At 40.5% G+C, this 13,826-nt stretch overlaps 2 protein-coding genes across 4 annotated transcripts in view; both read left to right on the top strand.

Moving 5' to 3' along the window:
* Window positions 1-12,331, top strand: LOC136394133 (E3 ubiquitin-protein ligase TRIM22-like). Of its 3 annotated transcripts, none has more exons than XM_066366788.1 (8): window positions 1-120; window positions 3,327-3,803; window positions 4,383-4,478; window positions 5,179-5,409; window positions 9,199-9,221; window positions 10,419-10,519; window positions 10,823-10,849; window positions 11,502-12,331. In XM_066366788.1, exons 2-8 carry the CDS (start codon window positions 3,390-3,392, stop codon window positions 12,095-12,097), a joined length of 1,488 nt encoding a protein of 495 aa, XP_066222885.1. In that variant the 5' UTR covers window positions 1-120; window positions 3,327-3,389; the 3' UTR covers window positions 12,098-12,331. The 3 variants fall into 3 exon arrangements, with proteins under 3 accessions (XP_066222885.1, XP_066222903.1, XP_066222894.1); XM_066366806.1 differs by having other exon boundaries at window positions 54-120; window positions 3,318-3,803; XM_066366797.1 differs by having other exon boundaries at window positions 54-120; window positions 3,294-3,803.
* The window catches only part of LOC136394117 (E3 ubiquitin-protein ligase TRIM22-like), a 45,051-nt gene continuing 31,265 nt past the window's right edge, over window positions 41-13,826 (top strand). The window contains exon 1 of the mRNA XM_066366775.1: window positions 41-120. The gene's annotated coding sequence lies outside the window, so the exon portion shown is untranslated. The remainder of the gene's footprint in view (window positions 121-13,826) is intronic.

Genomic DNA, 13,826 nt, shown 5'->3' with positions numbered 1-13,826 from the left:
CTTCGGGATCCTCTTTGTTAACATCAGGCCTCTGGTTTGAGAGTGTGTCCTCACCACATCTGCCCCTCCTGCTGGATTTCCAGAACAAGTGAATAGGCCTTTGTGCCCAGAAGATTGGAGGTGAGTTTCCCTCTGCTGTCTGTGCTCTACCTGGGGGATTGTAGCCAGCCAAGCCAGTTCTTTCAGACCCTGAGCTATGGAAATGCACCTCGTCCCACCCCAGCCACCAGAGCCAAGTACTCAATGTGCATCCCCTGTGAGAACTGCCTGGGCTCAGAGGGGGCCGTGGACACAGAAGGGGCTCTAGTAGTTTTGATTGTGTGGCAGGGATGATGAACCTGGAAGGTGTAGGGGGCCCAGGCATTCCTAGTCAGCTCTGGCTGAGCAGCTGCAGCAGGAGACAGGGAGGTCCCCTAGAACCTAGAGGCTCTGACAGGTTCGAGAGAGAAGCAGCCCTGTAATGACAATGTAAGGGGTGTATCACCAACATCACCCCCGCCTCCCAAGTACCAGCCTAAGATGGGAGTCCCGCAGGAGATGAATCTCCTTCATACATAATCCAGATATTTCTCAAGGTTCTGCTTTTCTGCTTTTAAGAGAGGAATCTCCTGTTTCTCCATACCCCTAGGGTTCTCATGGGCATAAGCCATGTTGGATTTGAGGACAGACAATTCAATTTGTAGGCTCAGCTTTCTGGTGCAGTATGCCAGGATTAGGGGACATGATGTGGGGCACAAACCCATTGGTTCTCAAGCATGGTCTAGGGCTTAGGCATCTGTGATATCCCTCCAGCACAGACACCACTCATGTTCCCACACCCATCTTCCTGCCCACTGTGGAGCACTGGAGTCACTCACAGTGCAGATAGGGTTGGATCCCTGTATGTGTGAGGGCTCAAGCTGCTATTCTGTGTCTTGTGGCAGCAGCAGCTTTGATTTTACTTCCTTGGCATGAAAATAACTTTTTCAGCCCCAAGGCAGAATGCATGCTCCACTCCACCCTCCTCTATAGGTCTTGAAGGGTCTCAGGATGGTTGGATTTGAATGAGATCAGAATAAATAGAAGCCATACCCCATGTTTGGAAAACAGTTTTAGACTTAAAATAGGGGAGATATTACGTGATATTTACCCATGACACAATGACTACTTCTGATCCAGATGTTCCTCAGAGCTGATACTGGATCACATTCTCTGTAGCCAGGTTCTAACTGCAAATAACATCTGGACTATATTCAGTGTCTGGACCATGATCTGGAATACACTTCCCATTCTCCTTCAGCTTATTCCTTATCAGGTCTTCTTCATGTATGATGACCATGGCAATGGAAGACAGTGTTTGTAGGTCTAAATTTTTTTGTGTGTAACCTTTCTAAGATTTGCCTCCAGAGCACAGAGCAAAGGAAAAACTAATTCTCTTTCACACTGAAGATCTTTCTTTTACCATAACACTTTGGCAACCATCAAGACATGGATATGTACTGAGATTTTTTTCTTTCTTTCTTTGTTTATTGCTTCATAGTGCAACTGGAAAACAAAACTGCATTTAGGGTTACCTGCCACCCTTAATGCCAATAAAGGGAGACAAACACTGAGTAGGTGTTAGGTTTGTTGTCAATTTCAAATTGCAGCAACTTGAGAAGGACTACTGTCCATAAGCACTGCCTTAACACTTTCCTGGTGTTGGTGGTTTTTATATCGTTCAGGGGCTGTTAATAAAGGTGTAAGGGCCAAAAGAAAAAAAAAGAAAATAGTCCACGCAGTTAGTCCCATAACAATATACATATAGGAAGTGGTGGTTCAGCTGCAGGAAAATCTCCCCTGCAAGTTCTTCAAATGTTAACACAGGTCCAGTCAGCAAGGTCCTGTCTGGTGTCCTTGGTCAATCTCTAAGGCAGCAGGGCAGATAGCGTCCAGGAACAGGTAGGTCCTGGCACCTCTGAACTGTCTGTGAAAAGACTCCCTGTTTTCTTAGGATACACAGTAAAGATTAAAGATTGATAAATTAAGTTACTAATTAACTTATAGACTTTGAATTTCCACAGTAAATCCCGTGACTAGGCTTTTATAAACAACTTCTGTGATTTCAACTCCTCTAATTGTCAGGTCCCTCCCCACTATAAGCTTTCCCTGACATTTCTGCAAAGGTCAACTTTTTGCTACATTTCAAAGTAAAGGCCAGGAAGCCAGTAAGAGAGAATACCAAGCAGATTAACTAGTTCCTAACCCTTACATATCGCCTATTCCTTTCAACTAAAAAGCTACAATTACTGAAGCCTAATTTCTAACTTTCAGGCTCCCCTAACAATAGTCCTAGTTATCTGGAACTCCCACAAGAACTCCTGAGCCTAGATTGTGTACACAGGGCCATAATGAGTCCAGGGGGGAGAGTGATTCTCACTGTGTTACCGCTCTGTGACATCTTCTCTGACTGACCGCCAAAAAATTTTCCAGTTTGTATGGACATTACTATACGTGTGACCTGATAAGACAAAAATTAAAAAAGTAAAATAAACATTTGTGTTAGCTTCTTTAGGGCTACCATAAAAACCGTGTTAGTTAATGGGAATAAGATGAAAAGCTGAAATCAAAAATAATTATTTTTCATGGGAGAGAAAGGTTGGTGAAATGAACCATAATAACAGCATGAAAAATGAAAGAATTCAGACTAAAAAAAAACACAACATGTATTTTGATTCCATTGTTATGAATTGATCGGTAAAGGTAATTTATAAAAACCTAAGGGAGTTAATCGTAGCCTGAGGCTCAGGGTTAGAATGGGAGTGCCTGCTAATGCCATTAGTTTTGTTTCTAAGAAATAATTAAATCTAATTCTAAAATTAGAATGTGGTGATAGTTACTGTTTTATAAACATACTAGAAATTATTGTATTCCAAACATGAATGCATGTGATTTAAATACAACTCAGTGAAACTTTTAAGATAAAGTAAGGTCATGGAAGAGGGAAGAGCACGTGTAAAAGCCCAGGGGGCTGCAGTGGGTGGTGTTTGGGGTGGGAAAGAATAGGCAGGACTGATGATGAGAGGCACAGACCTCTTGGTAGAAAGGTCTTCACTTGTCCTCCTATGCAGCAGAAGAAAATAGCAGCCATTGCTTTGATGGGATACGAATCATTATGCAACATGAACTAAGAATAAAGTGCCAGAAATCACACAGAAGAGCCCTTTTCATTCCTTCACTGACCTATTCTTCTTTTCACTCACCTTAATTTTATTTATTGAATATTAATGTTTGTTTATAAAATATCTACACAATCGGTGTCCTTTATATTCTAGCCTTTCTTACTCTGCTCGCTTCAGTATTCCCAGCCTTGAAGGAGTGAGCAAGGAGAGCTTCTGGAGCCAGGACAGGAAGAAGGAGGGGAACACGGTATGGAATTTCCTTCACAAGAGAACACAATGGAGGACCTGAACTGCTCCATCTGCCTGCAGCTCCTGACAGAGCCTATGAGCCTGAACTGTGGCCACAGCTTTTGTCTAGCCTGCATCACTACAAACAGGCCATCAGTGAGCTATTTAGGAGCAGGATGCTGCTGTCCTGTGTGCCAGACCCCGTACCAGCCTTGGAACCTCCGGCCTAATGGGCAGCTAGCCAGCAGAGTGAAAGAAATCAGGGAATACAGCATGAGGGCAAACCAGTGGCAGGGAGGAAATCACTGTGAAGAGCATGGTGAACGTTACTATATATTCTGTAAAGAGGATGGGAAAGCCATTTGCCAGCTTTGTGTCCAGGAGCACCAAGGTCACCAAATGTCCCCCATGGAGGAGGTGGTCAAGGAATGTCAGGTAAGCCTCAGAGTGTGGAAACATCACTGGAAGTGAAACCTTCACTTTTTGGGCCTATTTTTTCTCTTTGTCATTGTAAAACTGAGCTTTGCACACACTTTTTACAACCCCTTGATCAGCTTCTAAGGCCTGAAGCACATTTCTCTGCATTCTTTCATTTTCTTTAAGAATCCACAGAGACCACATGACCTTAGGAAAGAGAAGTTGTATGAGTAAGAGTGCTTCCCAGGATGAGTTCTGAATGCTCCTCTGAATAGACAGAATTCCTAAGAGCATGGTTGCTTAATGTGTTAAAAGTATATTTACTTGAGGAAACAGAAAAGAAATTTACTTCCTGCAGAATCAGTACCTGCTCCAGGAAGGGAGCAATGAGAGCTACTCTTGGTTAAGGACTGTAACTTCCATCACCCGAAAAGAACACATTCTCCTCCTCAGGTTTCTCTCTGCATCCTCAGTCTGACTGCCAGTTTCATTTCTGAAACTAGTCTCTTCTGAGATGAGCTTGATATCTGCTCCATTTTTCCTGTATCCAGGTGCTGAGAAAGCTCAGGTCTTGACTTGGGGGATTCTTTCTCACAGGAGAAGCTCCTGAAAGGTCTGAACAGGCTGATGCAGGAGCTGCAGGAAGCTGAGGAGTTGGACGCTGACATCAGAGAAGAGAGAGCTACCTGGAAGGTAGGAAGACGCTCCTGAGGGAGTTCTGAGACAGGGAGCTGGGCAGCACCCAGGTCCAATCACAATGAAGCCCCTTCTTCATTTTTACATCAGAATTAATAAGTCCATGGACTTTTGATTATTCCTCATTCAATTCCTACCTATTGAGGATTGCTGGCTACAGAAGACATTTCCAAAGTGAGAGCAACTATTTGGAGACAAAGGCGTAGAACAGCGGTTCTCAACCTGTGGGTAGCGACGGCGGGGTCGCGACCCACAGGTTGCGAACCGCTGGCGAAGAAGGAAGCAATGTAAAAACGACTCATGAGTCCAGTGTTCCATTTCCTTCATCAAGTTTGAGGCTCTGATACTATCAGAGAACACATTAAAATTGTCCTAGGGTTTCTTTTTTCAGAGATATAGGTAGAGGAAGTTTCCTGTGCAGTGTGGCGTGATTCTCCAGGACAGATGTTTGCTATCCAACCCTCATCCATGTAGCATCTGTGTCTCTTGGTGGGCCTTGATAAAGTAGACTTGAGTGAATTGCTTTGGGACCAGGTCAATGGAAAATGGCAGAAAAATGTTTTTTCCAGGAATTGCTCATTTCTTTTCCCCCTAAGAGTCTGAGGAATTTAGTTACAGATATTGGCTTGGCTCCCAGGCCCTTAAAAATTAGGCCTTCAGCCAGACTGACTGCATCTTTCTCTTCTCATCCGCACAGAATTGTATGCAGGCTGAGAGAGAGAGGATTCTGAAAGGGTTTGAGGAAATGAGGGGCATCCTGGACAGAGAGGAGCAGAGGGAGCTGCAGAAGCTGGAGGAGGACGACGTGAATGTGCTGGACAACTTGGCAGTGGCGAGAGACCAGCTGGCGGTGCAGAGGCGGTACATGCGAGAGCTCAGCTCTGTTCTCCAGCGCCATATGTGGAAATCATCTCTAGACACGGTGCAGGTAAGACTTGGGATACCTGTCCTACATATGAGATTTGGGGAAACCTATGTATCAATATTATGTTCCCTCCCCTCCCAGGTCCCTGCACTTTCATCCTTATTAAAAGGTTCCTTCGAGCACTCAGTGCTTCTCCTTGTTATTCATGTTAGGACTTGTAGGGAAATTCAGTGTGCAAATGACAATAGAAATTCTCATTATTTTTATTTTTAAAAGTCTGTGCAAAAGTTAGAGAGAAGATTGTTTATAAGTTTCCATTGTTTGTGATCTAATATCTGTAAGGCATTTCTTTATTATGCTTCAACAAGCAGCTCACATCTCTCTTTATTTTTGATTTGGTTCTTTTATTGAGGGGTGGCAAATGTAATGATAAACTAATACATTTGGGAAACATTGAGTTTTTATGAATATGTGTGTGCTTGTTGTATGTGTGTTTGTGTGTTTTAGTAAATATTTTGAGTTGTTAAACCAGGTACAAATTCAGTTTAACATTTGTTAAAAACATTCTCCCTAACTCTACTCATAATTTCCGCAATATGTCAAAAATTAATTTACTCTCGTTGTTATAATACCTTTCTGGATTGTTACTCTCTCATATGAAGCTCTATCTTTTTTCATTGATACTCTAAGCTTTGGATTACTGTGGCGTCATGGAATATTTTGAAATTGGTATCTTCCAACTTCGTTTTTCTTTCTCAAAATTGTTGAAAAAATGTGGAACAATTCTATTCAAGTCTGTTTGAAAGCAATTCTTTTGAAGTCAGTTGTTTACTGTGGAGACCATTTTAAGCACCTCTGTCCCAAGGAACTTTTGGAGAATTCTCCTGTCATCTACTGGGGAGACTCAAGAGATGTTGCTTTCTAGATGCAAAGCACATAGCCGACCCCATTACAATGACCTGGACCAGAAATGCTGTCCTATGTCCATTGAATTTTCTATGAGAATTTTAGCATGTTTGTGAATTTTCATTAAACACCTGCTCGAATTTGTAGAAAGTGAAGAGACGGCTGACAGCCAAGGGATATTCTGTATGAGACAGTTGTTTTTCTGTCCCACCTCAGTTAATTACTCTTCTCTTCTTTGGTAAACATCGCTTGAAACATCCTCTGAGAAGACAAATTTACCCTCAGTCAATCTAGTGGCTACAGCTGATAAAAATTAGTAGCATCAGCAATGTCTCAAATCTTAGTAAATCAATATATTCAATTTGTATAGCTTCATCAATGATAAAAAATTCTTTTAAGATATGCACCTGGCTCAAGTTAGGGTAATAATTTATATGCCATAGAAATTAATTGTTATGACTAGAAAGAGAAATTTTAGATAATATGTTAGGTGTTTTTATTTAGCCTGGATATTCAAATTGATGCTATATAGAGTATAAAAAGAAAGAGTATATAGCAGGTAAAAAATAGTATTAAGAAGAAAGAACTGTCCTTGGCCAGTTTCCACAGTGGATAGAGCATTGGCATGGCATAGGAACGTCTCAGCTTCGAGCCAAGGTCAGGGCACACAGGAGAAGCCACCATCTGCTTCTCAACCCCGCCCTGCCCCCTTTCTCTCTCTTGGTTGATCTGAGTATCAGTATTGGCTGAGGTGCTGATTCAGCACTGGCTCCAGATGGAGGTTGCCAGGTGGTTCCTGATCAGGAGGCACATGGGAGTCTGCCTCTCTATCTCCCCTCCTCTCATTTAAAATAAAAAAAGAGCCTGAACACGTGGTGGCACAGTGGATAGAGTGTCGGACTGGTACACATAGAACCCAGGGTTCGAATCCTTGAGGTCACTAACTTGAGCACGGGCTCATTCAGCCTGAGTACAGGCTCCCAGCGTGAGCACAGGGTTGCTGCCTTGAGCATGGTATTGTAGACATGATCCCATGATCACTGGCTTGAGCCCAAAGGTAGCTGGCTTAAGGAAGTGGTCACTGGCTCTGCAGGAACCCGCCACCCCCTGTCAAGACACATGTGAGAATGCAATCAATAAACAACTAAGGTGCTGCAATGAAGAATTGATACTTCTCATTTCTCTCTCTTTCTGCCTGCCTGTCCCAATCTGTCCTTCTCTCTGTCTCTCTAAAAAAAAAAAAAAAGAAAGAAAGAAAGGAAAAAAGAAAAAAACCCAGATCTTAATGATAAGATTTCCCTTAAAACTTTAGCTTTGATAAAGTTCTACTTGCTCCCTGAGTTTTTCTTTTAACTTTTAAATTTAAGACAGTTTTAGCTAAAATTAAATTTTATGCAATAACAAAAAAAATCCTAATACAGACAGTAAAACATTTTATGGACATACAGCCACAGGTGGTCAAGGCTTTGTTGTTATAAAAGAGTTTAGACTAAAGAAGGGTGTATTTCTGTTTCCAAAAATGCAACAAATAATGTTAGGATTAAGATAAGTTAATGGCTAGCCATGGTTGGTTGGCTCAGAGTTAGAGTGTGGGCCCAGCATGTAGAAGTCCCAGGTTCGATTTCTGTCCAGGGCACACAGGAGAAGCGCCCACCTGCTCCTCCACTCTTCTCCCCTTTCTCCTCTCTCTCTTTCTTCCCCTCCCACAGCCAAGGCTCCATTGAAGCAAAGTTGGCCTGTGCACTGAGGATGGCTCCATGGTCTCTACCTCAGGCACTACAATGGCTCCGATTTCAGCAGAGCAATGCCCCAGAGGGGCTGAACATAGCCCCCTGGTGGGCATGACAAGTGGCTCCCAGTAGGGCGAATGTGGCAGTTTGTCTGTCTGCCACCCCTGCCGGTCCTGTGCACCACTGCTTATCACTTCGGAAAAATACAAAAAAAAAAAAGATAAGTTAATGGCTAAAAAAAGCTGAGACTATGTACTGGATTGGCTTAATGCAATATTGGAATTCTTGATTAGATAAACTTTTTAAGACAGTGATGAAGTTGATATTGATCTGGACAATAGAATGTAAATGGTTGGGAAAGAGCAATTACAATTTAGACTCTCTCTGCTTCTGATTCCTGCAGCTTATTTCATGTTTAAAATTTAATGTGATGTGTTTCAGATACTGTGTAGGACATATATTGTACTAGAGAGTGACTGGAAAAACATTTTCTTGAAATGCTAGTTTGCTTGTTCCCACAGCAATATATATTCATAAGTAGATAAGAAGATGATAGATGATAGATAGATAGATAGATAGATAGATAGATAGATAGATAGATAGATAGATGACAGAGATATATATGTATATATCCTGAGGACTGTAATTATTAATTATTTTTCTTGATTCACCAGAGCCTAGAATGAAGTCTGACAAATCAATTTTACCTATGTTTGTCTCTAGAATAAATAAAAGCATAATATATAAAGAGGGTCTTTTCATGAAGGTATTTTAAAGAAATAGTCGGTCTCCTCTCTTCACCTTATATATGTTTCATCTTCAGACCTTTGAAACATCTTTCTAATATGCTCCCATAAGTACTCTGGGACAGAAGGACTTGGTCTTTCTTCCACAGCTGTCCCCGTCTATTTATTCTGACCATCTATCTGTTCACTTTCTATCAAGGGGTGCTAGAGGTGTAGGAGGAAGGTGAGTAACACTGTTTAAGGAGGAAAGACTTATCACTAACAAGAGTTTCCAGACAGTAGAGGATGTGTGATTAAATTTGAATTTTAGATAAATGGCATCAATTTTTAGTAGAAGAGTATGTTAATTATTGTAGAGGACTAAGACATATTAGCTATTTCTGCAAAATTAAATTTTAATGAGCCATCTCAATGTTCTAAAGGTATTTTGATTTTCTACATTTAACTAATGTTTTTTCTCTTTTCCCCAGGATGTGATTAACGACATAAGACGGTATGTGTGTAAGATTGGACATGGTCCTTTTTTGTGTGATGACAGAATTGCAGCTATAAGACTAATCCTGAATCAATCATAATTTAAAAAAATCACCCAGCTGGGGTTTAGGTATTACATTGTTTCAAATTACTGATGAGAGGGGGACCATGTTATGATAGGGTTTGGTTGGTGGAAGTCACAGAGTTTGGGTCAATAGAAGCTTTGGAAATAAGGGTTTGCAGGTTCAGAACTGCAGTGCTTCACTGATTTTAGTCAGACCTCTGTCAGGCTCAGCTCTTGTTTCTATACTACAGAGCTGCCTGCCTTGTCACACAGAGGATCTTGTCCTCCATCTGTATGACCTACAAATTTTCCACAAAGAAAGATCTGCAAGATCTTTTCAAGATGTTGTTTGGATTACAGTGATAAATAAATAGATAAATAAGACTCAGGTCTTGAAGAATACTGGGTTTAGTCCTAGTGACAAGAAATTAATCTCTTTTTGTTTACTCACTTTTTACATTATGTAGAAAATACTGGTTTATCTTGTCTAAAGTTGCCCACCTACTTGCAACATCAAACACTAGAAATGTTGACCACTATTATATTATCTGTCATAACATCACTTTTCTCAAATGTTGGTAAAATATTCCCTTCTTCATGACCTCATATGTTATTCTTCGCCTCTCTTCTAAGATAGCAGGTTCAGGACATTCTTTACACTTTCAATACAGGAGCCCCATACTTGATGACCTAAAACTCTCAGTAACCAGGTTGTAGAACCCCTCCACTGACCATAAGCCTGAGAATCCACGCCTATGTCCTCTTCTTGGGGGAACCTCTGAGATGGCAGTTAGCAACCCTTATATCAAAAGCTTTTTATGGAGAAACTAAACAACTTTTAAAGGTACTTTATTTTTATCATAGTGCATCATATTTATATTTAAAAGGTAGAGAGATGAGACTGGGCTACATTTCTCGATTTTATAATCAGAACATGAGCTTAACGAAAAGCCAACCCACGAGTGTAAATGGCAAGGTTGACATGCAGGCATTTCTTCTGGTGGCAATGACAGGACCCCCACCTCACCCTCCCTCAGACTTTTCAGTGAAGAGGATTGAGTGAGGAGGCATCAATGGAGAGAAAGGTGAGGGAGACAGTGATCTTGAAGAGATGCAATGTCAGAAATATGAGCAATATTTTGTCTTTCTTAGGAGTGAGATCTGGACCTTGAAGAAGCCCAAAATTGTTTCCAAGAAAGTGAAGAGTTCATTTCGAGTTCCAGATCTGAGTGGAATGCTGCAAGAATTTAAAGGTGCAGAGAGCTGAGGGTTGGCTGTGAATGTGGTTGTGGGGTTCTTGTAGTTTCAGAACAGAATGTGGGAGTGACTGTTATTTCTGCATGAGAATAAAAAGAGAAAAGAAAGTCCTGTCAAGAATAGAGAAGAGCCTGAGCTGAAGTGTGAACATATCTATGGTGGAATGGCTAGGTATCCACTCATTCACCAGTGGACAGCCTCACAGGAGCTCCTCCCTTGTTCCCACTCTAGAGAAAATATAGGTGTCAGTGTTTCCTCCTTTGCTTCTAACAACATTGTTGAAACCTTTGTCATTTCAGAGCTGACAGAAGTCCAAAGCCACTGGGGTAAGATGTTACAGGTTCTTCACATCTCCATGTTCTGACCACTTTTCAAAAGTTGTTGTTAATATAAGGTCCCTAGATATTACTTACATGTGTTCTTCTCAAGCATGCTTATTTATATACAAATTATTTTAATATTAATTTATTGGGGTGACATTGGTGAATTAAATTATATACACTTCAGGTACACCATTATATAGCACATCATGTGTATATTGTATTGTGTGTTCACCACCCCAACTTAATTCTCCTTCCATCACCATTTATCCCCCAATTTACCTCTTCTGTCTCCTCCCACTCTCCTTTTCCTCAGTTCTTAGGTGAGGTATTTATTACTGCCCCAGTAAATCATGTTCCTCCCAGTCAATTCCCAAGATTCCTCCTCATAAAGTCACAAGACTCATATGGCCCATGCAGACCGCTGCTCATGAGCCACATGCGGCTCTTTGGCCCCTTGAGTGTGGCTCTTCCACAAAATACCATGTACGGGCGCTACCTCGATAAGGAATGTACCTACCTATATAGTTTAAATTTAAAAAATTTTGCTCTCAAAAGAAATTTCAATCTTTGTAATGTTGATATTTGGCTCCGTTGACTAATCAGATTGTCGATCACTGCGTATGTAATTCAACTGATTATGTTATTTTTCCTACAGTGGACTTGAAGCTGGATCCACTCAAAACCCTTTCAAATATTTTCATTTCTGCAGATCACAGACAAGTGACTGTTGGGAACTATTGTATGTTTAATAATAAATATTCATGTGATTTTTCTCATTTTGATATCTTGGGCTCCCAAAAGTTATCATTGGGAAAATATTACTGGGAAGTTGATGTGTCTGGGAAGACTGCCTGGATCCTGGGGGTATACAGTAGAATGACTAAGCCAGATATAACACAAAGCCCTTGGTTTTTTGATAACAAAGATGCAAATTATTCAAATGTTTTCTCCAGATACAGACCTACAAATGGCTACTGGGTTATAGGGTTACAGAATGAATCTGAGTACAGTGCCTTTGAGGACTCTTCCACCTCTGATCCCAAGGTCTTGACTCTTTGGATGACGGTTCCTCCACATTGTGTTGGAGTTTTCCTAGACTATGAAGCAGGTACTGTCTCATTTTTTAATATCACAAATCATGGGTCACTCATCTACAAGTTCTCTGAATGTTGTTTTTCTCTGACTGCTTCTCCTTATTTCAATCCTTGGAACTGTTCAGCTCCCATGACTCTGTGCCGACCAAGCTCCTGAATCTTCTTCCCTCTACTACCTCAGTGTTGTATAGCATCCTTTGCCCTGGGGCTCATCTCCTGCAGCTGAGCTCACTGCTCCATTCAAACCATCTCTTCCTTTCTGTCTTCTTTCTTTAGAACTTTTACTCAATCCTGGGATTTGCAGTGTTTCTGACATAAGTTAGAAGAGAAACATTTTTACCCATTTACCTTTTTCTGTATTCTCAATAAAACATATCAAATTTCCACTGTCCTATGTCTCCATATTTTTCTTTATCACTGATCTGAATTGGCTTAGCAAAGTCTGTCTGCCACCAACCACGAACCTAGGAAAATCTGTAGTCATCCCCACCCAGCACCACCAACTATGGAGTATTTGAATATATGTCTGCTTGTTGCCCAACAAACAGGTTCAGAAGAGTTGAGTAAAAAACGAAAGTAATATATATGTAAAAAAAATGTAAGAAATAAAAGTAATGTATATACTCAGAGTGAAATTTTATACTCAGTGTTTGAGGTGAAATCAATCTATTCACTTACTAAGTGTGTAACGATGAATGCATTTGTGTTTCTTTTCATAAAACACAGATTGTAATTCTGAAGTGTACCTAACTATTAAGATAATTGTGTAAAAGTGTATTTCAATATAAAACACTTATTAATTGTCCTGTATGTACTTGCTGTCATGATTCCTGAAAAGTGTAATCTGTGTCTGTGTCCTGTGCAACAGAATTGTGCTCTTCATAGGAGCAGAAAATGGTTACACTGAAGTCTCATTTGTCAAGTTCCCAGACTCTTCTTTCAAAAACAGTCCAGTTCCAGTCTTATGTTATAGAACTTTTACACCCAGGCTATGACTCTTTTAAAGTTCTTGACTGGGATTTAGAAAGTCTTGCAAAAGTATGAGTTTCCCATATCTGCCCATCAGAGAGAACCATGACCAGGAATAGCTATCGTTAAGGACAGCCTCTTGGAGTTCAGGCCCTTCCCATGTGGTATAACATCTGAGTATAACCCTTTATATATGCCATAACACTCACTTTCCTTTTTGTTATTTTTAAAATAAGTTTCACATTATAATGAGAAACAGACTTTCCCAGGATAGTAAAGAAACAAATTTTTATTAGAAAATTTTGTATTATAAATTATTGCAGCAATTGCACAGAGCCCACATCAAGATGTAGAGTGGTGGTCATTTATCTCAGTGGAATGAAAAAGAAAGTGCTTGGCCTGGGAAAGTGTGTACATGTACACTTATACTGACACAAGCACACACATAGTTATGTATATATGTAAGTATATGCAATGATATAGACAGTGTCTTTATCCAAACAATTTTCAATGATATCATAAAAGAAAGATTATCTTTTCAGGTATTTGAAGGAATTTATAAACTGAGATAGTTACAATTTCTCATGGCTAATAAGTAGAGAAGGTAAGATTAGTGAGTCTGTGTTTTTTCAGCCAATGTATGCATTCTGTACATCATTCCCCGGGAATAGGTAGGAGCCAAATTCCTGAAGATGTGAGGTAGAAGGAAAACCCCAAGAGATACTAATTACAGAAGACACCTGGAGCATCATGGGAAAACTGTAGAACACAGGAGCTATTGATTGACATGCTCAATCCATGCATCCACTAATGAAGTAGACACGGCTCTTAGTAATGAGTAAAATTAACTTGAATACTTAATGGCCAGTTTTTGCAGGTGACATGTAACAGCGAGTGAACACTGTGAACAGCTTGGA

The sequence above is a fragment of the Saccopteryx leptura genome, chromosome 1, assembly GCF_036850995.1.
Source record: "Saccopteryx leptura isolate mSacLep1 chromosome 1, mSacLep1_pri_phased_curated, whole genome shotgun sequence".
NCBI classification, from domain to species: Eukaryota; Metazoa; Chordata; class Mammalia; order Chiroptera; family Emballonuridae; genus Saccopteryx; species Saccopteryx leptura.
Note: the sequence above shows the minus strand (reverse complement) of the source record. Positions and strands in the feature narration are given on the sequence as shown.